Below are 24,495 nucleotides of genomic sequence, written 5' to 3' on the forward strand. Positions count from 1 at the left end.
AATAACTGTAATAAATGAAAGTGCACACATCTGGCTGCAAATGACAACATCTGCATTTCTGACTGGGGTGGGCACATGTTCATGTGTTCATATTCAAAAAGTCACTTTGTGTTGGACCTGAACCAAAACACCTGTAAGAAAAACTGGAAAAAACATTTATTTTTATTCCTTTCTTCTGCATCTCCGTCTGCAGCTGGTCCAAAATCCTGCTGCACGACTTCTAACCAGAACCTGTAAGAGAGAGCATATAACTCCTATCCTGGCTTCACTCCATTGGCTGCATGAGTTCATTTTCAAATTTTAATGCTTGTTTTTAAATGTTTTAAAGGTCTTGCTCCACCTTATCTCTCTGAGCTTCTTCGTGCTCCATCATTGTCCACTTCTAAAGCCCGTCTCAGAAATCACTTTTACTCCCTGGCTTATGACACAGTCTGACCCGGACGTTTTATGGTTTTTGTCTGATTGAATTTGCTTTTCTTTTTACATATACTATTTCATTTTGTTATTTGTTATGTCATGTGCACAACACTTTGTTTTCAGCTGAGATCTGTTTTGAAAGTGCTATATTAATAAATTGCTTGCTTGCTATCTTGTAAAATTACAGCAGCGTGTTCACTGACAGTTCATGACGACCTGGGGGGGCCCTGACGTCAGAACCGGTCCCCCCACAAAGAGAATCCAGTGTGCAGATAGTAAAAACTGCAGCAGCCATTTTTCAGCTGCTGTTCCTGATGCTGATATTGCAGGAGACGTTTCCAGATGTTTAAACCTTCAAGAGGATTTTTTTTCCATGTGAAGAGTCAGGAACGACCTCACGTTTTATTTTTTAATTCCTCATGTGTTTTATCTTTTATTTCACATTTATATTTTACAGGAGAATACGGGTGTTTCATGGCACAGTGCGGACTTGAACCTTGGACCGTTTAATTAGGGTGACCATATTTTGATTTCCAAAAAAGAGGACACTTGGCCCAGTCATGAAGAACTTTAATAATACTGTTTTCTTAAAGAAAACTTTAACATATTTACACGGTACCGTCTCTGTGCAGTTAATGAATGGTGAAATAAAAAATGTTATAAAGGTTTTTACAAATCACCAAGTGCAGAAAAAAGAGGACGGTTGGTCACCCTAGTTTAATACATTTTGCAAACGTTTAACCCTTCAGCATCCCTCAAACTTTACATCCATTGTTTAACCTCTGGACCCAAACGGGTCCCCATCCAACAGGTGATATAGCATTATCATATATGAATTCATTTTTCATTTTTTTCCACATCAGATCTTTTAAAGTTTTTATGGCTTTAGTGTCATAAGGACCCCTGTTTTTTTGGGGGGGAGACCCATAATATGCAATATTTTCCAAAAATTAATTGCAAAGTAAAATATTTGGCATGAAGTTATTACAGCCTTGAATAGGTCAATAATTGATAACAAAATTGATTTGGATGCATTATTATTTTTGGAGCAATAAGAGTTTTTAAAATTTACATCCACTGTTTACCCTCGGGACCCAAACGGGTCCCCATCCAACAGGTGATATAGCATTATCATATATGAATTCATTTTTCTTTTTTTTCCACATCACATCTTTTAAACAACTTCAGACCTAACCATAGGTATAAAGTTTTTCATTATTTTTTAAATATTTTTTAGGTTTCTGTGGCTTTATTGTCATAAAGACCCCTGTTTTTTTTGTTTTTTTTTGGGGGGGGGGGGGGAGACCCATAATATCCAATATTTTCCAAACATTAATTGCAAAATAGATTATTTGGCATGAGGTTATTACAGCCTTGAATAGGTCAATAGGTCAAAAAAAAGGGAACAACAAAAAGAAACACATTAAAGTCAAAGATCTGTTGTCACTGCATTTTGCCAAAAGTCACCATGAAACTATCAACATGTGAAGAATAAATAAAGTCACTGCTAATAAAAAGCTACAGAAAGTCAGATTTAGCTGTATTCAGTCTTGTGTAAAGCCGCAGTGTTCAGCTCCACAGAATTAACAAAAAAAAAAAAAAACTGTGTAAACACATGTAAACACTGAGATGTACTGTTGAGGATCAGAACAGCAGCAGTTGTAGAAAACCTGACAATATTCACGTTTCAGGCGATAAAACCTTTTTCTGTAAAACATAAACATCTGTCTCTACCTTTAAAAAAACAAACCAACAATGAAACGTGTGAAATGTTTAAAAAGAGCTCACGGCGGAGTTTATTAGAGGTACGAGGCTGTCTGCTCGCGGTCACAAACACAGCGCACAGCCAGCAGAGGGGCGGGGCCGCACGTGGACTGTTTGTCGTGAGGAAATGTTGAGGAGATCCCCATGGCAACCGGGCAGCCGTAGGAGCTCCGCTACCGTATTTAAAGCAGCTTCAATGGAGCGGCGCCAGTCTCAGCCGTCCGAAGTCAAGATGGCCAATCACGCCAAGCTCTCTCTGACTGTTTCTGCCACTTTGCATTTCTCTCTGCTGATCCTCTACGAGCTCCGCGCCGAGATGGTGGACGCCTGCGAGCACCAGAACCTGACCACCAGCGAACAGGCTGCCCAGCAAATGCACGAGCTCCGCCCGGCCGCCTCCAGGTGTCTCAGCGCCGAGAAGGTGAAGGCCCGCGAGCGGAAGTTTGACGTCAACCTGAAGAAGCTCGACCTTCAGCGCGACGCCCGCGAGCACCAGGAGCTCACCACCTGCGAACAGGCTGCCCAGCAAATGCACGAACTCAACGGCCGCGCGCTGTCTCCGTGGCGTTACTAGTAAGTATGGAACCCGCAGAGGGACAAAAATGCTCATTCTCTCACTCATTACTGTTTGAATGAAAGTTTGAATGTTGGGTATTGTCGCAAATTTCTATCATCGATTCGACTGAATTTTGACTGACAGTCAGAAATATTCTAATTCTATATTTTTTTTCAATCTCTGTATAAAAACAAGGCTGACCCTTCATCAGAGCTGTGAGCATCACAACAGATGCGTTTGTGTCAAAGTAACTGAGGCTAAAACAGAAACACATAAAGGAGATTTTCCTGGTCTGGCTTTTTCTAACAGATAACCTTAAAAATATTCTGCAGCCAATCAAAAATGGAAGAAAACCACGAATCAGCTTCTGAACTTGATGCTGCTGAAGTTACAGAGGTTTGATTAGAGACTCAGCTAAGAGTTTTGGCATCATTTTAAAAAGTTTACATTTCTGCACTGAACAGGCTTTCTTGTCAGAGGCTGACAGCACTGAACACACAGGTAGACTGGTGCGTAATAAGCAACAAATAATGCAGAAAACAGAGATTTGAGATGGGAAACTGTTCTTGAAGGACACTTAGAGAGACAGAGCTGTGCAGGAAGTGAGATCGTATCGTGGTGGAAGCAAAACAGTCAAAGTAAGAGAGAAACAGTGACGATGTTTTACAAATGTGAAGTGTAGCTTGGAACTTTTTTTGCTGCTGGTTCAGTGAATTTTGGTCAGAGACTGACAAAAATAGATTCAGGATTTAATGAATCGATAACGCGTTATTCTGGCTAAAATCGATTTGAATTGGAACATATTTAATAATTCTTTATTTATTTACCAACATGGTATACATCATGCTTTGGTTCAGCAGCAGGTATGGTGGATGTTACAAGTAACGCGTTACTGCCCATCTCTGGTGGTGGCTGATCCAAAGTTTGGACGTGCAGAGAGCAGGCTGGATTATTGCGGAGTAGAAATGGATGGACGGCTGCTGAGCTGGTTCAGGAAGTTCAACCTGGAACCAGCGAGCAGATGAAAGCTACCAGCTTTAATATTAAACGAGCTTTGATTTGAGAAGCCGCGTATTGTCCTGACTGAATCTGCTGTGTGTTCACTGTCTCCTGCACGTGTTGAGGTCTTTTCTGTCTGTCTGTGTCTCCAGCATAGACCGAAACGACAGCAGGTATCCACGTGACATCATCTTTGCCGAGTGCCTTTGTAAGGGATGCATCATCGACGGGCGCGAGGTGAACGACTACAACTCTGTGGAGGTTCGGGCTCCGATGGTGGTCCTGATGAAGACCAAGTGTAAGGACGCAGACACATATCGAGTCCAGAAGACGCCTATCGAAGTCCCGGTGGGCTGCACTTGTGTAAGGCCCAAAATTACTAAGTGATCTGAGAAACTAAGCTTTACTCACACTGAAGGCCATTTATAGCTGTGCAGCACCTTCACTTACACTATAAGAATATTTATCACAGCTTTCTGCCTGCATGTGAAAATGTTTTCTGTAAGTAGTAGTAGAAGATTTTCTGTCCTGAAGCTGCCAGTCCACACCACAATATGTCAGCAACTATCCAGGCCCGTTTTGGTCTGGATAGTTGAGAGAAACTAACCGTGATCGGTCATTCTGGAGTCTTAATCATAAACAGCACCAACACTAAAGCGCAGACAGACTCAGAGGCTTCACGTCCTCAAAGAGCCTCAGACCTTTGCTGTGTGACAGAAAACTATTACAGCTGCTGCGCTGCTTTGTGCAAATACATATCAAGCTTATTTAATATAGCACTTTATCTCCAACTACCTGTAACTTTCCTTCGTCATTCAGACGTTACTTGCAAGTGAAAACTGGTGGTGATTTCTTTTTGTTTAAAACTGAGTTGTGATGAAGACGGATCCATCATCCGTCCGAGCGTCAGTCTGCTCTGTAGAGTTTAATGAGTGACTTAAATCAGGCAGGACTGCAGTCAGTCAGGTTTTTTGATTATTTCTTGGAATAACTCGTCTGAAAGCAGCTTGTTTCCACCTTTCAGTAAACGTCCAACCAACAGACCAGAAACTCCAAAGAAAGTGAGATTTCTTCCCATGTTTTTTTAAAATTAAAAAGTCTCTTTTTCCTCACACGGTTAAAACTGTGAGACCTGCAGGTTTAACCTCTGAAGCACAGAGACTTCACCAAAGACACGAGGATGTGCTTTCACACTTTAGTATTTATTTTGTTGTATTTTATTGTATTTTTTGAGTAGTTTGCACATGCAGATTAATGTGAAATGCCACTAAAGCAGAGTGCCGCTGTAGCTTCACTTTATGCCAGAGCGGCTGGAAGCGTGAACAGAAGATGAATAGTTCAACATTTGGGCAAATTTGAGGCCAGGAGACGTTAGCTTAGCTGAGCACGAAGCCTCGAGTTTTAATGCAACGATGAGTCCAAGGAAAGATTTTAGTATGTTTCATTTACCAAAGAAGAAGCAGAGAGACAGTCAGCTGATCGACTGTTTCACGGTCAGTAACAGCATCATGTAAATGCACTGAGTTTACTAAGGAAGAGTCCATAATTACTGTCGGGACTTCAAATAAATATGTTTTTAATGTGACTAATGTTGTTGTCAGATGGATGCAGAGCAGTAAAAAGCTGGTGAGGTCTCTGACCTGCAGCAGAGTAAAAGTCAGGATGCTCGAGCTCGGAACAAGTGGCTGAAAATCCTCTAAAGCTGACTTGGTTTGGATCCTGGCAGAAACGCTGTGAGCCTTTACAGAGACGCACCTTTTTCTGCTCAGCTTAGCAAACAGCTTCATGGCTCCACATTTAGCAGAGCGATGTGAGAGCGGTCCGACCCCCTCAAGCTGTGAAGGAATCAAATGTTAAACTATGCAAAACAGGACAGTATTGGGCACATGCACAATATGAAGAAGCTGCACATGAATTAGCTTTAAAGAGACTAAAAAGTAATGAAGAGAGGAGAATGAATGTGAAGAAATGTTTTAGTTTCACTATATTTCTTTGAGATATTGTTCATGTTTTTATTTATTTGTATTTTCATGTGAGGTAATGATGCAGATTTGATCCCTTTGAAGAGATTTTTAAAGCTGTTTTTGTCAAACTGTCAGTTTCTGCTGGATAAAGGTGTAAAGCAGGGGTGTCAGACTCAGTTTGCATTGTGGCCACATACAGCCCACCCTGTGTTAAAAGGCCCGGACCAGTGAAAGTGGCCTTTCTGTCAGCGTAAAGAAGCTTAAGTACATATTTAATCCCTGACATGTGTTCATATGAGACCAAGAAGGGCAGTCTGCACAGTACAGCTCAGTTTTTCTACGTGATAAATAAAAGCAGCTGCAGGAAAGAAAGAAACCTGCCAGCCTGACTCTTTGGGCTTAAATGTTCAGAGAGCTCATTCCTCACACTGTACTTATAAAACACCAAGTTTTTGTTAATTCACAGAAAACTTTTACTGTAGTCTCATTATTGAAAAAAGAAATTTTCTGCCCTCAAACTGATTTTCTGTTATTTTATTTCTGTGTTATAGTATGAATGTGGATGGTGGACGTCTTTATCAGTAAGAAAAGCTGCAAACTTACGGAAATACAGTTAAAAGGGCAAAATTTATGCCTTCCTTCACTTGTTCCACCGGCCGAATTAGAGTCTTTGCTGGGCTACTTTTGGCCCCCCGAGCCTCCTGTTTGACACCCCTGATATAAAGACACCTGTGAACTTTAAAATGTGACTGTATGACTTAATGTGGTCTAGATGTACCGTCAGAGCTTTGTTTTTATTTCTGTAGAGAGTTCAGTGATAATGTGAAAGAGTTTTGTGCTGATGTGAAGTCATGTCTCCCTTCAGTCTGACAGATTCATTTAATTTTAAATTGTGAAAGCCTCCCTGACTCCTGTGCGGCTGCTCGTCTCACCTCAAAACAGTTCAACATATCCTTAAAAGAAAACTTTATTTTACTATTTAACTATCAATAAATGAGTTTCTTTCTATGATTTGTCCAGTCGTGTCTTTTCTGTAACTAATCACAAGCATCTACATACAGCAGTTTCTTTTCTCTGTCATGTGGGGGCGCTGTGGTAACAGCATGACCAGCTTTGGACTCTTTAGCTTGAGACACCAGAAGATCTAGCTTCTTAGCCTGTTTAGAAATCCAACACAGAGCGTCACTGAGCTGCCAACGTGACAACGTGTGGCAGCTCAGTGACGCTCTCTTGCTGGAGAACTTACCATCATCGGTCAACTAAACATGCTGCTGCACACCTGACACTCGGGGCCACCTGATAAAAACTGTCAATCAGACGGTGACTAACATTCCCACACCTGATATTACAAGATTCATATCAAGCTCTTTCCTGTTACCATGGTAATCACATACAGTCAAAGATCCCTAGCTGGTATAAAACTTCCAACTAGCAGAGCTACCATCAGTGGCGACCCGTGAAAGTAGCCTTATTACCATGGCGATTACATGGCATTGCATTGTTATTAGCTGTGTCCAAATTCATAGGCTGCATCCTCCTGAGGACCCGGCCTTCGCGGTCTACGTGGGCGGGTCCTTTGAAGACTGAAAAAGCTGGACAGATTTGCGTCACCGCTGTCTCTGTAGAGTTTAAGAAACTCGGCCGTCTGCTGCTTGCTTCCTCAATATAACAGGACACTGGAGTAAACTCTCGACCGTCTCACTTCTGTTTAATCAGTTTTCTGTTTGACGTTTATTCAGCTGTGTGAAAACTAGAACTTTAATCTCAGCCAAACCGATTTACTCAGGAACAAATCAAACACTGAAAAAATAACATTTTTAAGCTATCTGAGTGACTTATATATCATGTTTAACTCCGGTGGGTTGAAAACGATGTGCCCAGAGTTCGCCGTTATCGCCGCGGTCAGCTATCGAGCTGGTGGGTAACAGACGTCTCCGAAAATGTCGGAGCACTTTTAGAAATATGTGATGTCTTGATAAATCGAGCAGATATTTGAAGTTTACACAGCTACATTCTCTACGTCAGCGGTCCCCAACCCCCGGGCCTCGGACCGGTACCGGTCCGTGAGTCGTTTGGTACCGGGCCGCGAGAGTTGAGGCTCAGGTGTGAAATGTGTGGTTTTCAGGGTTTTTATCGGTTTTCAGCGTTATTTTGTTATCGTTTTTATCGTTAACTCGGTTTTCCTGGGTCTTTTCACATGTGTTATAAATAAATCTTCTTTTTTTCGGTACCGGTACTAGTTTTATTTTGTTGTATTTATCCGCGACACATTAAAGGCCGGTCCGTGAAAATATTGTCGGGCATAAACCGGTCCGTGGCGCAAAAAAGGTTGTGGACCGCTGCTCTACGTACAGCAGTTTCTTTTCTCTCTCCAGAAAGAGTAATTAGAGTAATATTAAAATTAAGTAGCTGCCGCCATTGTTGGAAACTGGAATCGGCTGGGCAGCACTATGAATTATGGGATAGGTTGGGCCACGAAGGATACACCCGACACATCCTTCAAATCTGGGAAAAGGAGGACGCACTTGTTGGCTGCATTTGGAAGAGTCTTCGAAGTTGGACAGCCTTCGTCGCGTCTCTGTGACGTAATCGGTCTAAAAATCAGGTCTCTGAATCTCCACACCCCACTGAGTCTTTATTTTCACATTATTATCCAACTATTGCTGTTTTATTACTGAGCTACTGAACTAGTTTAGATGAAAGGCACCTGGTAAAATACAGGCAGATGGCCCCGCCCCTCCCTGAGCCTGGTTCTGCTGGAGGTTTCTTCCTGTTAAAAGCGAGTTTTTCCTTCCCACTGTCGCCAAAGTGCTTGCTCACAGGGGGTCATATGGTTGTTGGGTTTTTCTCTGTATGTATTATTGTAGAGTCTAGCTTACAGTATAAAGCGCTCAGATCTGAGGCGACTGTTGTTGTGTATAAATAAAACTGAATTGAATTGAATTAAAATATTTTAGAATTTGCAGAAGGAAGTCACAAAAAGTCACTTTAAAAATAACAGGGTGACATATTTGAGTCAGTTAACAGTTCTTCCTGTTTTCATCTCAGCAGCTGCAGCGCAGGACTCGCCCCTCGCTTTAAACTTTAAACAAACTGAAGGTGAAACTTTTTTTCTACACCCGTCACTAAACAAAGATCACAGACGTCACTTGTACTGAAATCCAGTCCCCTTTGCAGGTCAAACACAGTTCAACGTGAAATATGTAGCAGGAGAGGCAAACAAGTCGTATCTGTTGAGAGGCGCTGGGCAAAGAGGGGAAACGGGACTCTGTGTTTTTTGTGGAGGTCCTGCATGTCTGCACATGTATTCCACGCAGGGGTCAAAGGGTTAAGGATATAAAACAGGACGTAGGCGAACGAAAGCTGAATCTTGGTATGAAACAAAATAATGCACAGAATCCATCTGTAAAGGCAGACACTGCAAACTAGTTTAGGCTGGGAATGTTTTGGAGCCTGTGAAAACAGAGCAAAGGCGTTCACTGCCCTTCAGCTGTGCCTGCAGCACAGGGACCATATATCAGTTTGTCACCTCATGGTTTGCAGTTTTTATTTAAAAAATAAAAAACAGATTTCCCATGCATGAAAGGAACTGCAGATATCCAAAAGTCTGTTCAGCTCATTTCTATATCTGTACTTTCATAGTTTCATGGTTCAGCCTCTCAGTTCGAGCTCCGCCCCTGTAACTTTCCAGCAGGCGTCTTCATCAGAGGCTCCGTGCTGCAAACAGACAAATTTCAGGCCAAACCGAACCCACTTTTTAATTCACGTTTGTCCACATCTGCTCCGCTCTGAGGACAAACTTTCTGTTACTGTGTTTTAGAAGAGGAAACGACAGCAGTCGTGTGGATCTACCAGCCTCACGCTGAAATGAGATCAGCCTTTGTCTTCTCTGAACTTCCTCGCTCACTTTACTCATCAGGACCTCAGAAAGGATAAATGTACAGGTAGGAAGGCAATTTCTATACATTTTTTTGTTTCCAACCAAAGACTTGCATTTATTTGTAGTACAATTATTAATATGAATTGACCTTTAAGTATTTGTAGGTAAACACAATTACAATCATATAAACTGAAGCTAATTACTGGGGAACTCTGCCCTGAGTCGTGGGTGGTACGATAAAATATGGCCAGTTTCTCTCTGAAACACCTTCCAAAAGAAATGAATGGTGGCTTCAGACTTTTTCACTTACTCGACTAAGAGTACTGGGGTAGTATTCCTTACAGCAGGTTGTAAGTGCCTTTATTTCAGTAAATCTGCATCCTTTACTTCCTCTTTCTCTTCTCTGAATCGCAAACTGCGTCGAATGTTCTGAATTAGTTTCATGCTGCTGTCAGACTACTTGTCACTGCCTGAGTTTGTAGTGGACAAGTTTAAGGCTTCAGTTGAGCGTGCTCACAGAAAGCTGTCTGCGTGGGATAAGATATGCTTTGCATGTTTGTGTTCAACAACAGAGCGATAACTTCTCTCTGTCCTGCCTTCACAGCTCCTCGTTGTTAGCCACATGACGTTGGACCCTGCACTGTTATTTCGCCCTTTTCCAAAGGTATTAAAACACTCAAAGACACAATAATCGGAAGTTCCAATAATTTTGTCACTTTGTTCATAATCTGGTCTTTGCAGAGATCTGCTTCTTGGAAAGAAAAGCCACTGGACTTCTTTAAGTTTCATCTGAGAAGCTTCTGCAGCTGTAAAACCAAACGGTGGAGAGTCCCTGGTATTTAAACTCTACTGTTCTCCATAAGAACATCAGACAGTCGGTGTCATAAGCTCCGCCCTCCGTCTAAAGAGGGTCGTTCACTCCGTCTTCTCTGTCCAAAATGTGAATATTGGCATCCTTGAAAGAGTGACCTTTGACTTTAGATGCAGCACACACATATTAGTCATGATGATGTCATAATATATCAGGCATGATGAAAGTTTTCTGGATGTTAATTGGTCATTTTACACGATGGGGGTTACAGGTTATGATGATGATGATGATGATGAGACGGCCTTTATTTATCCGTTAACTGTGCCAATCTGAACATCACGAGTGTGTTTCCAAAACTGATCAACATTTATTCTGTTTCAGATAAACACCTGGAGTGTTAATCAGCCTTCACTGCACACCGAGAGCGAGCATCATGGGGTCCAACAGCTCAAAGCGTCTGAGGCAGAAAACATTTGAAGGTCCCAAAAGACCAGAGCAGCGAAAGGAATTTCCTTCTGCTGTGACACTGGTACAACCTCACCCGAGTGAGGAGAAGTTATTCAAGGAGCTGCAACAAGTGGGGCTAAACTATGACTGGCTCCTTCAGGGGTACCAAAGTCCCGAAGCTGAAAAAGTACTACAACCGCCGCCAAATATTCCACAAGTTAAAACGCAAGAGGAAAAAGGCACGCAAACGGACGAGGGAAGTCTCCTGAAAGAGTCGCCTGAGGAAAAAGGCACGCAAACGGACGAGGGAAGTCTTCCGAAAGAGTCGCCTGTCGCGACCTGGTCTACGGCAGAAAAGCAGAGCAGCGGCAGAGAATTTGTGGATGGCATAAAGGCCGTATGGACCCCAGGCGAGCTCTACGATCTGTTAAGAGATGCTCCTGACCCCATCAAAACACCGAGCGACTTCCACAGGTGGCTGCGTTTCACCTGCATGGTGTATCAGCCGTCTCCTGCTGAGCTCAAAAAGTTGCTGAAGTTAGTTTATAACTACAAGTGGGAAAATGTGAAGGAACATTTTGACTTGCCAGGAGTGGATGGCGAGGCCAGGTGGCGACGTACTCGTGATATGACGGCCTGGCTCGACACACAGTGCGCCACCTCGATTAAAAATGCAGCCTGGAATGACCCTGAATTTGTGCCCCCTTGGTTGATTCTTCAGAAACCCGGAGAGTCGGTGACAGATTTCACTGAACGTTTCCACCGACTGTGGAATTCCACTATGAGTGAAGCAAATGCTTTTCTGTTTAATCTTCACCTTGTAGATAAGTTGCAGCCTCACGTGGCGAAGCTTTTGAAGGATCATGTTGAGTGGGAAACTTTTACTTTTTCCAAGATCAAATTTATTTTAGAAAACATGGAGTTAAAGGGCACGTTTACCTCAAAACATCAGCCATCTGTAACTCATCCGGGAGAGTGGAGATCAGATGTGCTGGCACTGCCAGAGCCACCTCGAAGCAGCCAGACTCGCAGGAATAAGAGAAAAGATCGCTGCTTTTACTGCAGCAAGTTTGGACACTGGGCCAGAGAGTGCAGAGCCCGACGTCAGTACTCACTCGAGTACAGTTCACAATGGATTGTTCTCGAGTGAGTAACTGAGCTGAACTGAAAAAAGCAACACACAAAGATCTCATTTTCATACAAACACGTCACTAGGGTAGCTTTGTATGATTCACAGTTCAAAATAATCCTCATGGACTGACAACATTATAAAGTTAGCTTTGAGTGACAGAGGAGCTCAAACAGCTTCTCCTAAACTGGACCTCTGCACCGTGTTTGTGCTGTTGGAGCATTTTTAATGACGTCATGTGGCCAATAATATGGCCGCTGTGAGGTCACTGCTAACAGAGCGTCCAAGGAGGCGGAGCTCCAGTTTGAAACTTTAGTAAATGCATGCAATTTGGCAATCAAACAAGGAGTGCTGGATGATACCTCAGCACACTCCTGATACAAACAAACGACGACTGTGAAAAGAATAATGATGAAGCTTGAAGCTTGTTACGGTTTCAGATATCGAGGAGGGATACAAAACAACGCTGGTCACCAAACACGGCACACACGCTCCCTTCTCCGCCAACAACATGTCAAGGGCCATCTTGTTTTGCACTGCCATCAACGAGGTCGGACCCAATTGTTCCGCGAGCCCCTCCATGGCGTCCCTGGTCAGGTTAGAGAGCCTCAGCACATTATAATGGACATAGTTTATGCGGTCAACATTTTTATTCGGTGTTATCCATGTGAACATACTTTCAAATCCTGAAGCTATTTGGTCTGCTAATTTATATTCATTGGGAACTCCTATGGAATCAATCCAGGTGGGTGAATTCATCGTAGGGTCGTAGGCATGTGCTCCCTCGGTCCCTCTCTTTGCCAAAATGTGTCTCTTGCGCCTGGCTGCCAATGTGCGTGTGTTTCTTTCTGGTATAACCTTTGCTCTGCCCCCAATTAGCACAAGTGGAGCTCCTAATCTCACCATTGCGCACGTTCCTACACTTCCCATAGGAACACGAACCAAAAGAGTGTTATGCCCACAGTAATAATACAGCCCACTTCGTGCCCACGGTCCCATCGATGTGTTTGTGTCACTGACATTATTGCTCCTCCGCTGTCACACAATCAGCATCGATCTCCTTCTAACAATACACAAGCAATTGTTTTATAGCATCGGGGTATTATTACGCACCCTGTTGCGTTAAGCAGATACCTCACATGCATAAGTTTCAAAACCACAAATGTTCTGTTAACGACTTCTGACACATTTGAAAAGAACATTTTCTCCGTCTCCAAAATGCAGTTACAAGCTTGCAAACTCTTACCTAGAAATGAGTCTACCTACTATGTGTGTGTCTCGACCTCAAATGCCCTCTGTCTCACCTCGCCAACTAAACTCATGACCTCTTACCAGACAGAAGCCACTCTCATATGTGTAACAACCTAACTGAAACTATATACGGAATATATTGAATAAATGCTTTAATCAAATGCCACTACTCAAAGCTTAATAAAAAGGATATAAACGAATAAAAGATAATAATGAATAACATGGCATGTATGTTTTGTAAGCGTGTCCTTCCGTAGCTCTAAGTCACTTACACAATAGATCGTCTGGACCTAGCGCCGGACGAAGCTTCTGACCTTCAATTAACTGACTGAGCTTCAACTCTTTAAGAAGCACAAACTGCAGGGTGTGTATAACTGCACCTGGAATAAAGGTTAATATGGCGCCTGTATGTCTAAACATCTTAATGCCGTCTTAAAGCCATCTGTTATACTGTTAATGCAATGTTAATGCTGTAGATTATATTGTAACAGTAAAATAATTTGTTCAATTCCACAAGCTGAAAACAAAGGGTGACATCACAGTGGCTACATCCAGGTTCAGCAGAAGGTAAAGAAGGATTATTTTTAATAGTGACTCATGCAAAGCTGCTCTAGACTGAAACAATAAAAATATGAAATGATCTAAATGGGTCGATCTCAAGTTCACTTAAGGAAGCACAGGATCATTTCAGGCAGTGTTTTTAGTTTTACTTCAGTCGAGTAAAATATATTTGAAGACCTAGTTTCAGTTTACTGTGATTGTGAGAGCTCACTGCTGTATTTCACGTCCGACTGCGACCTGCAGTGAAACGCTGCAGAACAGATTTTGGAGAGAGTTTCTCATTTAGAAAACAAAAAGTCAAGGACAGAACGCTGGATAGAAGACAGCTGCAGATCACAATGTTCTACAGATAAGAAAAGCAGTGATGGCTCGGTGAGTCTGGATCCTGCTCAGCTGCAGCTCCTGAACGTGCTCGTCGTCAGATTTCTAAATCTTTCATTGTTGTAGTTTTGGTTTAAACTGGAAACTGAATTTCTGCTTTGCACCATAATCAGAAATCTTTTACACTTTTTGATGTTTTAAATTCTTTTGATAGCTGACTCTGACTTTTGATGTTTTCTTTTTTGTCGTATCCTATTATTTCATATTTTTTGTCTCATTATTTCTCCTTCTTAACTTTGATTATTATATTGAATGACTGGTGCCCTTGTCTGAGTTAGACTGTGTTATCGTCTGATTATTATGAGGCTTTTGCTTATGGATGGTGTATTGTACTTTTAATCTGCACTGAAGATTTAATTACATGTATGCTCACATTTTTCATTTGCAATAAAATGACTGAAAAGGCTGGCTGTTTTACCTCGTTCACATTCATTCATGTAGCAAAATATAAAATCCACACATTTAAAATCTGTTTTTATGCAAATGTTTATTATGTTGAAGTTTTATCCACTGCTGGAGGAGACTTATTGTGAAAATCATCCACCACACTTCTAGCAATTTTCATTTGACGAAGAATCTACTTCTTTTAGAGTTTTATTCAAGGAAAGTAAAATTTCAGAATATTTCTAGACTATAATGAGAAAAATAAGTATTTATTGGTTTATAATTTTTTTAAAAAAGGAAGTGTTAGTGATACATGTGAAAATTCCAGTTACGTATATTAAAATTAATTATTTAAAATATTTGCAAAACATAAAACTAGTAAAGCCAATATTCTTTTAAAATACAGAAATATATATAATATAGAAATGATTAATTATTTATATACTGTGTTACTAATAAATTATAAACTACTAAAATTTACTAAACGTAATATTTCTAATTTTTTAAGACCCGTGAACAGTAGAAATATTTTACTCTCTGCAGTCACGTGTTTTTTTTATTTATATTAATTTATCTGTAAAATATTCTAATAAAGTTTCCTTGTGTTTTCATCGTGGTTTATTAAACACGCTGCTGCCTTCTGCCTTTCGTTTTGAACACCGCGTTTCCATTTTACGACAGCGGCTGCGTGTGGACGGCAGCCGGTTACTATAATATCCCTCCAGCATCATGGCAGCGGCGGCGGATTGTCCCGGCACTGATGCGGCTTTCCCGGAGACCCGGGGCAGTTCGGCGACGGCAGGTGGCAGCGGGGTCCCGGGAGCTGCTGCCGGGGACAAACCCGTGTGTCTCATCGTGCTCGGCATGGCGGGCTCCGGGAAAACCACCTTCGTCCAGGTGAGTCCCGGTCCCTTAGCGGCTAACGCAGCTAGCCGCATGAGTTAGCTTCTTCAGAGAGAGCGAAAGGTAAATAAACGAGCAGCGACAGGTACCGGTGTGTGAGCAGGTTTACATCAGAGGAGGAGGGAGAGCTTTTTTAATTATTTAATTCAGCTAAAACTCAGGTACCAACCAGCTTTCTGTGGCACACCGAGGAAGCCCCCAAAACGCGCACAAACCCATTAGCATCAAAGAAAATCAGTTTGATTTCAGTCAGGTAGGAGAGGCAGCAGGTTAGTTATCCTACAACAGCCTTTAATAAAATAACTTAGAGAAAGCATAAAAGCTCAATAGAATATAAGTTAGGTCAGCAAGGTATGGATTACATAGTCTCAGCACGTTTAAGTAGAAAACAATAGAATATAGAGTAGAGTCAAACTTTACTAAATTGTATATAACCCAATAAATGTTAAAATAGCTTAATAAAGTCCCTAAATTAAACCAATGACACCCTGTGACTGATGTTTGCTGCTCCTTCAGTCTGAGCTCAGAGATGAAGATTTTTTTAAGCAGCTGATGTTAACATCTTCAGCTTCCCCCCTCTTCCTCAGAACATTTCCTCCATATGAACAGTGTTTCCTGTTTGTCTGCCTGTTGTGAAGTGAGCCGCAGTCTCGAGTAATCTGAGTACTTTTGTTTCCTGCAGAGGCTGACGGCTCACCTGCATTCCCTCAAAGCTCCTCCATATGTCATCAACCTGGACCCCGCCGTCCACGAGGTCCCTTTCCCTGCAAACATCGGTAAGGATCCATGTGTTTGCTGGACCCTACTCATTCAAACCAAACTGAACTTAAAACTTGATGTGCGATGCTGGATTTGCAGAAGTGCATTTAATATTTGCATTACACATCACAGCGAAAGCAAATAAACCTTCACGTGTTTTTGTGACTCAAACGGAGCCGGAAAGACTTTTAGCTCCACGTCATCTTCAGCGTCTGTTAGTTTTCTCTGTCTGTCCTCCTGCTTTCAGACATCAGGGACACGGTGAACTACAAGGAGGTGATGAAGCAGTACGGCCTCGGACCCAACGGCGGCATCGTGACGTCACTCAACTTGTTCGCCACCCGTTTTGATCAGGTGACTCACAAATCTCAACATCCCGCGGTACGAATGTTCACACCAGACAAACAGTTCGGATGCTGACTTTGTGTTTGTTTTCTTCAGGTGATGCAGTTCATCGAGAAGAAGCGACAGAATCACCGGTCAGTATGTAGCTGCTTATTTGCAGCTAAATGTTTTAAGGATTGTGAGGGATGCCAGCGGCATCCTGTGTGTGGTTGTGATGCACAACACTCCAAAATATTAAAGGAACACCTTAAAGCACAGCAGATCTCACTGAGGGTAATAGGTTAGGGGTAATGGAAATTGAAATGATGCGCCTACACAGGGCTAAATTCAAAGGCGCCCCAAAATCAAAGTAAAAAAATCGATGCAGGCCCGTTTTGTTCAGATTTCGTTGCAGGAGTTCAGAAATGATTCTCGGGAGTTTGAATCCCCCCACGTGTTTGCATGAATGCCTGACGGCGCCGGGGTGATGTCCTGATGAGAAACGTAACATCGCAGAGGAGTTCTACTGATTTAGGTCGGGCGATGCGGGGCAGTGCATGGATCAGTTCCTTCATCCTCTAGGGACGGCCTGCATAGTCTCGAGATAAGAGGCTGCACCAGCATAGGCTCCGACAACGCCCCCCGTCTGTGTCTGATTGGTTGGACATTCGCAGCGGTGTCTCATTGGAGGCCTCTTTGTAGTTCTGGTCGTGCTCATCCTGTTCCTCCTGTTACTAGGAGTGCTGCCCTCCTAGAGTAACAGCCTGTTTCCTGGAATCTCCTCCATGCTCTTGAGACTTTGCTGGGAGACACGGCAAACCTTCAGTAGCACTTATGGATGTGCCATCCTGCAGGAGTCGGACTATCTGTGTAAAGATGTGCAGGTCGGGCCTGATGCTGACCACAGCCAAATGCAAAAATCCTGAAAAACAGTAAAAGGGGAAAAATGTCCTCCAGTAAAACCAGTCCTGTTCAGGGTTGTCTCAGTGTTGTTTCACCTGTTGTTCATTTCATTCACAGCGAAGCAGCTGATCCTGATTAAAGTTTCCTTTAATGTTTTTGAGCAGCGTATAAACATCATACTGAACAACAGCATGAATGAGCAGGTGTCTCTCTGGCTCCAGGTACGTCCTGATTGACACTCCAGGTCAGATCGAAGTCTTCACCTGGTCGGCGTCTGGAACCATCATCACCGAAGCTCTGGTGGGTCTGCTCGTCTGCTTTTATGTCTAAGTTATGAATAAAGACGAGTCGTTTAGAGCGTCTGCGTGCATTTGTAGGCGTCATCCTTCCCCTGTGTGGTGATCTACGTCATGGACACGTCCCGCAGCGTCAACCCCGTCACCTTCATGTCCAACATGCTGTACGCCTGCAGGTACCGAACACCAACCACATCAGATTCATTTTAATGTTTTCTGTGAGACGTGATGACTCTGAGGTCTGATTTACAGCAGCTGCTCCTCCCGTTAGTCTCTCACCTTGGAGTCGGACTCCAGCTCCACTTTCTAAGACCGCCGCTGGTCACCATAGTTCTGGTAGCAGCAAATGGGCGTGTCCTCCCCCATCTCCAGTCCAAGTCGGTGGAGCTGGAGTCCAGCTGCAGGCTGCAGAGATACTTCAGAAGCCCTCGATCATCCTGCCGTTTGGGATACACGACAGCAGCTAGACTTTCAAAATAAGAGCCAGGGGATTGTGGAGGCCTTGTTCTTACCTGAAATGAGTCACTAAATATACCTGAGCATCCCATCAGGACAGTCAGCAGAGTTTTTGTTTAAGTCCTCTGATTCTTTGTGTTTCAGTATCCTCTACAAGACGAAGCTGCCCTTCATCGTGGTCATGAACAAGGTGAGGACGCTCGGCGTGCTGCCGGCTCATTGCTGAACTCGTTGTTTCTGATGACGGGGTTTCCTCTCGTGGTTTTCTTTTTCAGACCGACATCATTGACCACAGCTTTGCGGTGGAGTGGATGCAGGACTTTGAGGCTTTCCAGGACGCTTTGAACCAGGAAACCTCGTATGTGAGCAACCTGACGCGCTCCATGAGCCTCGTGCTGGACGAGTTCTACACCAACCTGAGGGTGAGAGGGACCGCCGAAAAACTGGACCCTTAGCAAATCCTTAAACCCCAAAGTTTTAACTTTGTGTGACGCACACAGGGAGAGGCTATGCTGACGGTTTACCTGCTTACAGGGTTTTAAATAGACTGTATGTAAAGGATGGATGTAGCCACACTACCTCACGCACTGATGGGTCAGAGCAAGTTAGAGAAAAGGATAAAGCGATAAAGTCTCTGCACCTGCAGGTGGTGGGCGTGTCTGCGGTGACAGGAAGTGGATTAGACGAGCTGTTTATGCAGGTGGAGGACGCGGCCAAGGAGTACGAGAGGTGAGTCAGACACACTGGTGATATGATGCATGATCATTAGCATGAGGAGTTCCCAGTGAGCTGATCTGACTCTATACAGCTGTTTTAAAACATTCAGGCACTTTTTGACCAGAGGGGAAAAACACGAGGTTATCTTTGTTTGCTCAAAGCGTCAGAATAAAACCTCAAACCTGACATGATTTAAGTAGTTAAACAACAACAACACTGAATGAAACACGTGTAAAATCTTTGTTTTAATTTTTTTGTGAAGTTCTCCTCCAACAGTAGCAAACTTGATTAGGAAACTGGCGGCTAGCAGCTATGTTGGGTCTGTCTAGCACAGGCCCACCGCTGGAACGAGACAATTTAACTACACAGCAAAAGCACTGAACACCAAGTAGGCAAAGTTCTTCGTGTTACTCATGCAGAGACCTGCCTGGAGCCAAGTGTCGTTCCACCCACTTGACCACAGACTCTCAGCCAGGTTCCCCATAGCACTCCTTTTATTCACATGAATATACATAGGTTCATTAACATATGACGTCTACATACACACAGAGTACTGTGTGTGTGCAAGTGCAAGATGTGACCCTGTGAAGACTCCCTAAAGCTGGTGCCAGGAGTCTAGCGGTCCATCTAAACAAAAGGCACTTAGCCTAAAACTGACATAGCCACGTTTATCCTACCATAAAACAATAAGAGCAGGTACGACCTCTCCCACGCTCCCAGGATGTGAATGCCAGAACACTCTGGAATGCACACCAAGCCTTTGCAGACTATTAAGGATCAAACCTCTACCAACATGACATTGATTATACAACTCTAAGCATATATGAGTAGATATTTCTAAGCATAAATGACAATCAGCAGTACAAATCTAACAAGCTACACCTGTATCGCGAGGCCACACCCGTCATATTGAAAACTTTAATAATAATAATGGATTGCATTTATATAGCTCTTTACAATTCCACTCACATTCACACACTGGTGGAGGCAGCTACAGTTGCAGCCACAGCTGCCCTGGGGCAGACTGACAGAAGCCAGGCTGCCATATCGCACCATCGGCCCCTCTGGCCAACACCAGTAGGCGGCAGGTGAAGTGTCTTGCCCAAGGACACAACGACCAGGACCGAGAGCCCGGGGATCGAACCGGCGACCTTCCGGTTCCCAACCCCCTGAGCCACAGTCGCCCTTAACCTTTAATACAGTTTTAATAGGCGAGTTATAAAAACATTTGGTCCTCATAAAGCTGAGAGGTTTTTAATTTGTATTTTATTTTTTACCTGAAGTGTTTTTTTTGAAGTCCTATAAGTTATGAGTCTATTAAAGATGAAGAATAGTAAAGAGATTAAATGTCCTTTGTGTCTGCAATATGAGGACGCTGCGTGTGGTGTCAGCCACTAGAGGGCGCCAAATACCCATAAATAATCCCAGAAAGTTGATTGTGGGAAACGTAGTTTTTACAAGGCCTTTCAAAGGTTTGCTGCAGTTTTGTAAAGTCATGTGTGACTTTAAAGCCTCCCAGAAACTGTACAGAAAGCCATAAACTTAAATCACACTTTTGTATGAATTAGTTTATTTTGATGTTTTTTTTGCATGTTGTGCACAAAAATATTTTGTTTTTCCTGCACTTTAGGAAAATTAGTGTCAAAAATTAAACTATGAAGACACTCAGAATAGATTCTCTGTAGTTGGAAAGTATGTTGCGCAACTTTTTGCATTTAAAGTTTTGAGGGATAAACCTAGAAATATTTTGTGGGCGACCGTGGTTCAGGGGGTTGGGAAGCTCATCTTGTAACCAGTTCGATCCCCAGCTCTGTCCTGGTCGTTGTGTCCTTGGGCAAGACACTTCTGCACTGCAGCAGGTAAAAATATAAAGATAAGCTGTAGCGGACTTGGTTCTGTGGTGGGCTTTAAAGGGTTAATCAGTGATTTCCTGACCTGGATGACTGAGCGTGCATCACGAAACCATAAATAATGACTTTGAATTAATGACCACAGGACTCTGTTTGCTGCAGTATCCATATAACCACATAAGCAGTATACAGTCTGTAAAACATGGTGTGGTGGTTAGCAACAGTAACAGTTATTTTATTTAACTCAAAAATAAAAACTAGACTTTTGAGTCGTGGAGCTCGACGCTGAGCGTTGGGTTCTTTTTTTCTTTTTTTTTTTTTCATGGAGGAAACAAATTGTTGTGACGAACTGAAGTCTTCCTCCTGCTTCCTCAGGGACTACCGACCCGAGTACGAACGACTCCGCAAAGAGCTGGTGAGTGCTCTGTTTTGTTTCTCCCTGTTGCTCCGCCCTCACGTCGTCCTGTCTGAACCAACTTCCTGTCCTGCAGACCGACGCTCAGAGCAAGAAGCAGCAGGAGCAGCTCGAGCGGCTCCGGAAGGACCTGGGAGCCGTCGACATGAGGAACACGCCATCCACAGGTAGAGCCGGCGCCATGAAGCTAAACTGTTATTATGCTACGTTTTTGTAGTTCTAACTGACCGATTGACTTCCTGCCAGCAGATGAAGCCGACATCGCCGGGCCCAGTGACCTCATTATGACACGCGGTAATCCTGACGAGGAGGCGGTGGACAGCGACACAGACGACATCGACCACGCCGGTGAGGAAAGAGTTGGCGTGGATTAAGCTTCCTGATTTTCTTAGAAGCCTGAAATTATTTCATAAACATTCGGACGTATGATGTTTGATTTTTCAGTGACGGAGGAGAGCAAGGAGACCGAAGCCTTCGGAAACTTCCTGAAGGAGAGGATGGAAGTGGTTCAGGTCCGAAACAGGAAGTGTATGATGCCCGAGGATCCCTGACCTCAGAGGTTTCCCTCTGCAGGACACAGACTATTACCTGGAGCAGATCTTCCACTGCTGACGCATCTCGTCACAGGTTCAGACACGACGAAGCGAGGGCTGAACTTCCTGTATGATCAGGTGACCTGATTGGCTGCTCCTTCCCAAAATGAGAGAGAGAACTATATTTTTATATCTTCTGTTCCATTACTGTTGGCTTTGTTTGTGAAAGTACTGAAAGGATTTATGGCATGTAAAATAAAATGAGCTCTGATATCAGAACTGGGTTTAAGCCTTCGACTCGACCTCGTGATTCCAGAAGCTCCGTCTTTGTTCAGACGTCAGGAAACAAACTCCACGCTTACGGAACAATAACAGGTCACTGAGTGCTGATTGATCGATAGTGATGTAAATAGGGCTGCCACGATTAGTCGACTAGTCACGATTACGTCGACTATTAAAATCGTCGACGACTGATTTAATAGTCGACGTGTCGTTTGAAGCTTTGTAAGATCTCAAAAGACGCAGGAATAAGTAGCAGGATTTAAAAGTGTAATAACGGACTTAAACAGAAGATGGCAGCACTGCATGTACAAGGATGCCAGCTGCCGTTAAACCCCGAAGAAGAAGAAGCTGTGTCCCAGAATTCATAGCGCAGCCCTGCTCAGTTTCCAACAATGGCGGCAGCTAGTTAGTTTTAATATTATTCTTATTATTCTTTCTGGGTCACAAAATAAACGTTTAACATATTTTCAGGCGAGAATGTAGCTGTGTAAACCTCAAATATCTGCTCAGTTTATCAAGACTAGGGATGGGTACCGGTGTCCGGTGCCATGATGGCACCAGTTCTGACATAAACGGTAGTAACCAGACCGAAAAGCAGCGCACATTTCGGTGCTTTATTTCGGTGCTTTTTTTTCCTGAGCTGTGATACACTTTAGATTCTAGCCAATCATTTTACGTTTCCGAGGATAGTAGGCGGGGCCAGGTACGTACGTTCTGTTAGAGCAGAGCTACAGATTAAAAATGTCCAAGGCGAAGCGGTCAAAAGTCTGGCTGTACTTCATAGCAAAAGATGCAAACTCAGCAGCAACAAGTGCTTTAAGCTGATACTGTGATACTGTCAAAGGAGGCAACACCTCAAATCCGATGAAACACCTGGCGACGCATAGCGTTTTTTTTAAAAGCCCAGAAATGCGCCGTATTTGATAGCTTGTTGCGAGACCTCACACCGAGCACATCTACTGCGGGTGGGTTGCCTGTTATGCAACATCCCCCAAAAACACGAAGAGGAGAGTCCTGGCCCCTAACCCTGCCAGTGTAGCAGAAATGATGACGGATGATGGTGGCAGCAGCCGTTCTTCTCTGCGTGAGTAGCTAATTTACGTTGAGTAGGCTAACCACGTTATTACATTAATGCATGTAAGGTGAACTAGCAAACATCATCATAGCTACATGCGGCTGTCCTCTTGTTTGATGGCAGATACTCCCTTCACCCTGGCCAAAAAGGCTAAAATGACCAAAGAAAAAGTGGGAAACAGTTAAACATGAGAGGTTTAGGACAAAGTTTGTGTTTTTTCCATTGTTTAAGCACTGCTTCCAGCCAAGAGTGATACCATATATGCCCCATAGCTGCAGAAAAGGCTAACATTGTTATCTTTTTACAAAAAACAGCTGAACATGAGAGGTTTTTGGACCAATTTTGTGTTCTCCATTCTTTAAGCACCGGTTTGAGCACCGTTTGAGCACCGGCACCGTTTCAAAAGTACCGATTTGGCACCGGTATCGGATAAAACCTAAACGATACCCATCCCTAATCAAGACACCACATATTTTCAAAAGCGCTCCGACGTTTTCGGAGACGTCTGTTACCCACTAGCTCGATAGCTAGCCGGGGGCTAGGCTCACTAGAGCCGTGAGAACACCGGACTCCCGGCAGATCGTTTTCAAACCCACCGCCGTCTTTCGCTACTCAGGTTAAACATGATATATGAGTCACTTAGATAACTTCAAAATGTTATTGTTTGGCTTTTTTAAGTATTTTATTTGTTCCTGAGTAAATCGGTTTACTCAACTCCACCGAAACAATCTGCAAATTTCATTAAAATTTGATAAACTATCATCTTGTCTTTATTTTTAGTTAGCACAGACCTGAAACACTTAAAGCTGTAAGCTAATGATAGTTATATAAGAGCAGATGCTGCTGGTGCAATAAGCTGTACGTTTTACGTTCAATGGATGATGATCTGATTAGTCGACTATCAAAATAATCGTGTGTGGCAGCCCTAGATGTAAACCAGCCGAAGTCTGCCGTGTCTCTCTCAGACACTTTCTACACTGGAGTCCGTGAGCTCCTAAACAACGACGCTATAAAGCGTCCAGGTTCTTTGAAATGTTCTCAGAGAACATAGACGATGTTCTTGTGATGGTCACAAATGTCCAGAGAAATAACGGAGAACTGCACTTCCTGAGACGGGCACCATCAAGGGAGGACGTCCTGTCCTAAACCGACCAGTCGGCACGCATTAGCAGGATGCTAGTGTTTAGTGGGCAAAATGAGCTCTGTGAGAAACTAAAGGACAGACGAGTCAAACTAAGTCCGATGTCGGCTGTTTGTCCTAAATAAATGATGGGATGACATGTGGCTGCAGGATGCTGTGGTTCAGTGTGCCCCATCACACCTCCTGCCCCATGCTTCGTGGTGGGAACCATGCATGTAGAGACCGTCGTTCACCTTTTCTGTGTGGCACAAAGACACAGTGGGTGAACCAAAGGTCTCAAATTTGGACTCATCAGAC

The 24,495-nt window shown here is 43.3% G+C and overlaps 4 protein-coding genes across 7 annotated transcripts in view; all 4 read left to right on the plus strand.

Moving 5' to 3' along the window:
- The first annotated feature begins 853 nt into the window (after positions 1–853).
- Positions 854–6,634, plus strand: LOC146678080 (uncharacterized). The gene is made up of 2 exons (XM_085401708.1): positions 854–2,754; positions 3,889–6,634. Exons 1-2 carry the CDS (start codon positions 2,309–2,311, stop codon positions 4,121–4,123), a joined length of 681 nt encoding a protein of 226 aa, XP_085257834.1. The 5' UTR covers positions 854–2,308; the 3' UTR covers positions 4,124–6,634.
- A 2,783-nt stretch (positions 6,635–9,417) lies between these two features.
- LOC146678081 (uncharacterized) lies at positions 9,418–14,560 on the plus strand. 2 transcript variants are annotated; one of them, XM_085401544.1, is made up of 4 exons: positions 9,418–9,644; positions 10,185–10,244; positions 10,322–10,415; positions 10,773–14,560. In XM_085401544.1, the coding sequence occupies exon 4, from the start codon at positions 10,825–10,827 to the stop codon at positions 11,986–11,988; it is 1,164 nt and encodes a 387-aa protein (XP_085257670.1). In that variant the 5' UTR covers positions 9,418–9,644; positions 10,185–10,244; positions 10,322–10,415; positions 10,773–10,824; the 3' UTR covers positions 11,989–14,560. The 2 variants fall into 2 exon arrangements, with proteins under 2 accessions (XP_085257670.1, XP_085257745.1); XM_085401619.1 differs by lacking the exon at positions 10,322–10,415.
- A 668-nt stretch (positions 14,561–15,228) lies between these two features.
- On the plus strand, positions 15,229–21,979 carry gpn1 (GPN-loop GTPase 1). 2 transcript variants are annotated; one of them, XM_085401830.1, is made up of 13 exons: positions 15,229–15,441; positions 16,130–16,223; positions 16,454–16,560; positions 16,648–16,685; positions 17,655–17,733; positions 17,811–17,905; positions 18,330–18,375; positions 18,461–18,607; positions 18,832–18,914; positions 21,128–21,167; positions 21,244–21,334; positions 21,414–21,515; positions 21,612–21,979. In XM_085401830.1, the coding sequence occupies exons 1-13, from the start codon at positions 15,274–15,276 to the stop codon at positions 21,716–21,718; spliced, it is 1,197 nt and encodes a 398-aa protein (XP_085257956.1). In that variant the 5' UTR covers positions 15,229–15,273; the 3' UTR covers positions 21,719–21,979. The 2 variants fall into 2 exon arrangements, with proteins under 2 accessions (XP_085257956.1, XP_085258040.1); XM_085401914.1 differs by having other exon boundaries at positions 21,417–21,515.
- An 870-nt stretch (positions 21,980–22,849) lies between these two features.
- Positions 22,850–24,495, plus strand: part of stmn4l (stathmin-like 4, like) — a 17,019-nt gene continuing 15,373 nt past the window's right edge. Inside the window, exon 1 of one of the 2 annotated variants that reach the window (XM_085402034.1) lies at positions 22,850–24,495. This exon is cut by the window's right edge and continues 2,144 nt beyond it. The gene's annotated coding sequence lies outside the window, so the exon portion shown is untranslated. The other variant, XM_085402099.1, reaches the window with a different exon arrangement.

Source organism: Rhamphochromis longiceps, linkage group LG1, assembly GCF_057381845.1.
Source record: "Rhamphochromis longiceps isolate RC_006_pf linkage group LG1, R_longiceps_female_GT1.1, whole genome shotgun sequence".
NCBI lineage: Eukaryota > Metazoa > Chordata > Actinopteri > Cichliformes > Cichlidae > Rhamphochromis > Rhamphochromis longiceps.

Coding starts and splice junctions, on each gene's coding strand:
- LOC146678080 (XM_085401708.1), top strand. CDS start 2,309: ATGTTGAGGAGATCCCCATGGCAACCGGGCAGCCGTAGGAGCTCCGCT. Junction 2,755..3,888: donor CTGTCTCCGTGGCGTTACTA/GTAAGTATGGAA, acceptor CTGTGTCTCCAG/CATAGACCGAAACGACAGCA.
- LOC146678081 (XM_085401544.1), top strand. CDS start 10,825: ATGGGGTCCAACAGCTCAAAGCGTCTGAGGCAGAAAACATTTGAAGGT.
- gpn1 (XM_085401830.1), top strand. CDS start 15,274: ATGGCAGCGGCGGCGGATTGTCCCGGCACTGATGCGGCTTTCCCGGAG. Junction 16,561..16,647: donor TCGCCACCCGTTTTGATCAG/GTGACTCACAAA, acceptor TGTTTTCTTCAG/GTGATGCAGTTCATCGAGAA. Junction 21,516..21,611: donor AGACGACATCGACCACGCCG/GTGAGGAAAGAG, acceptor TTGATTTTTCAG/TGACGGAGGAGAGCAAGGAG.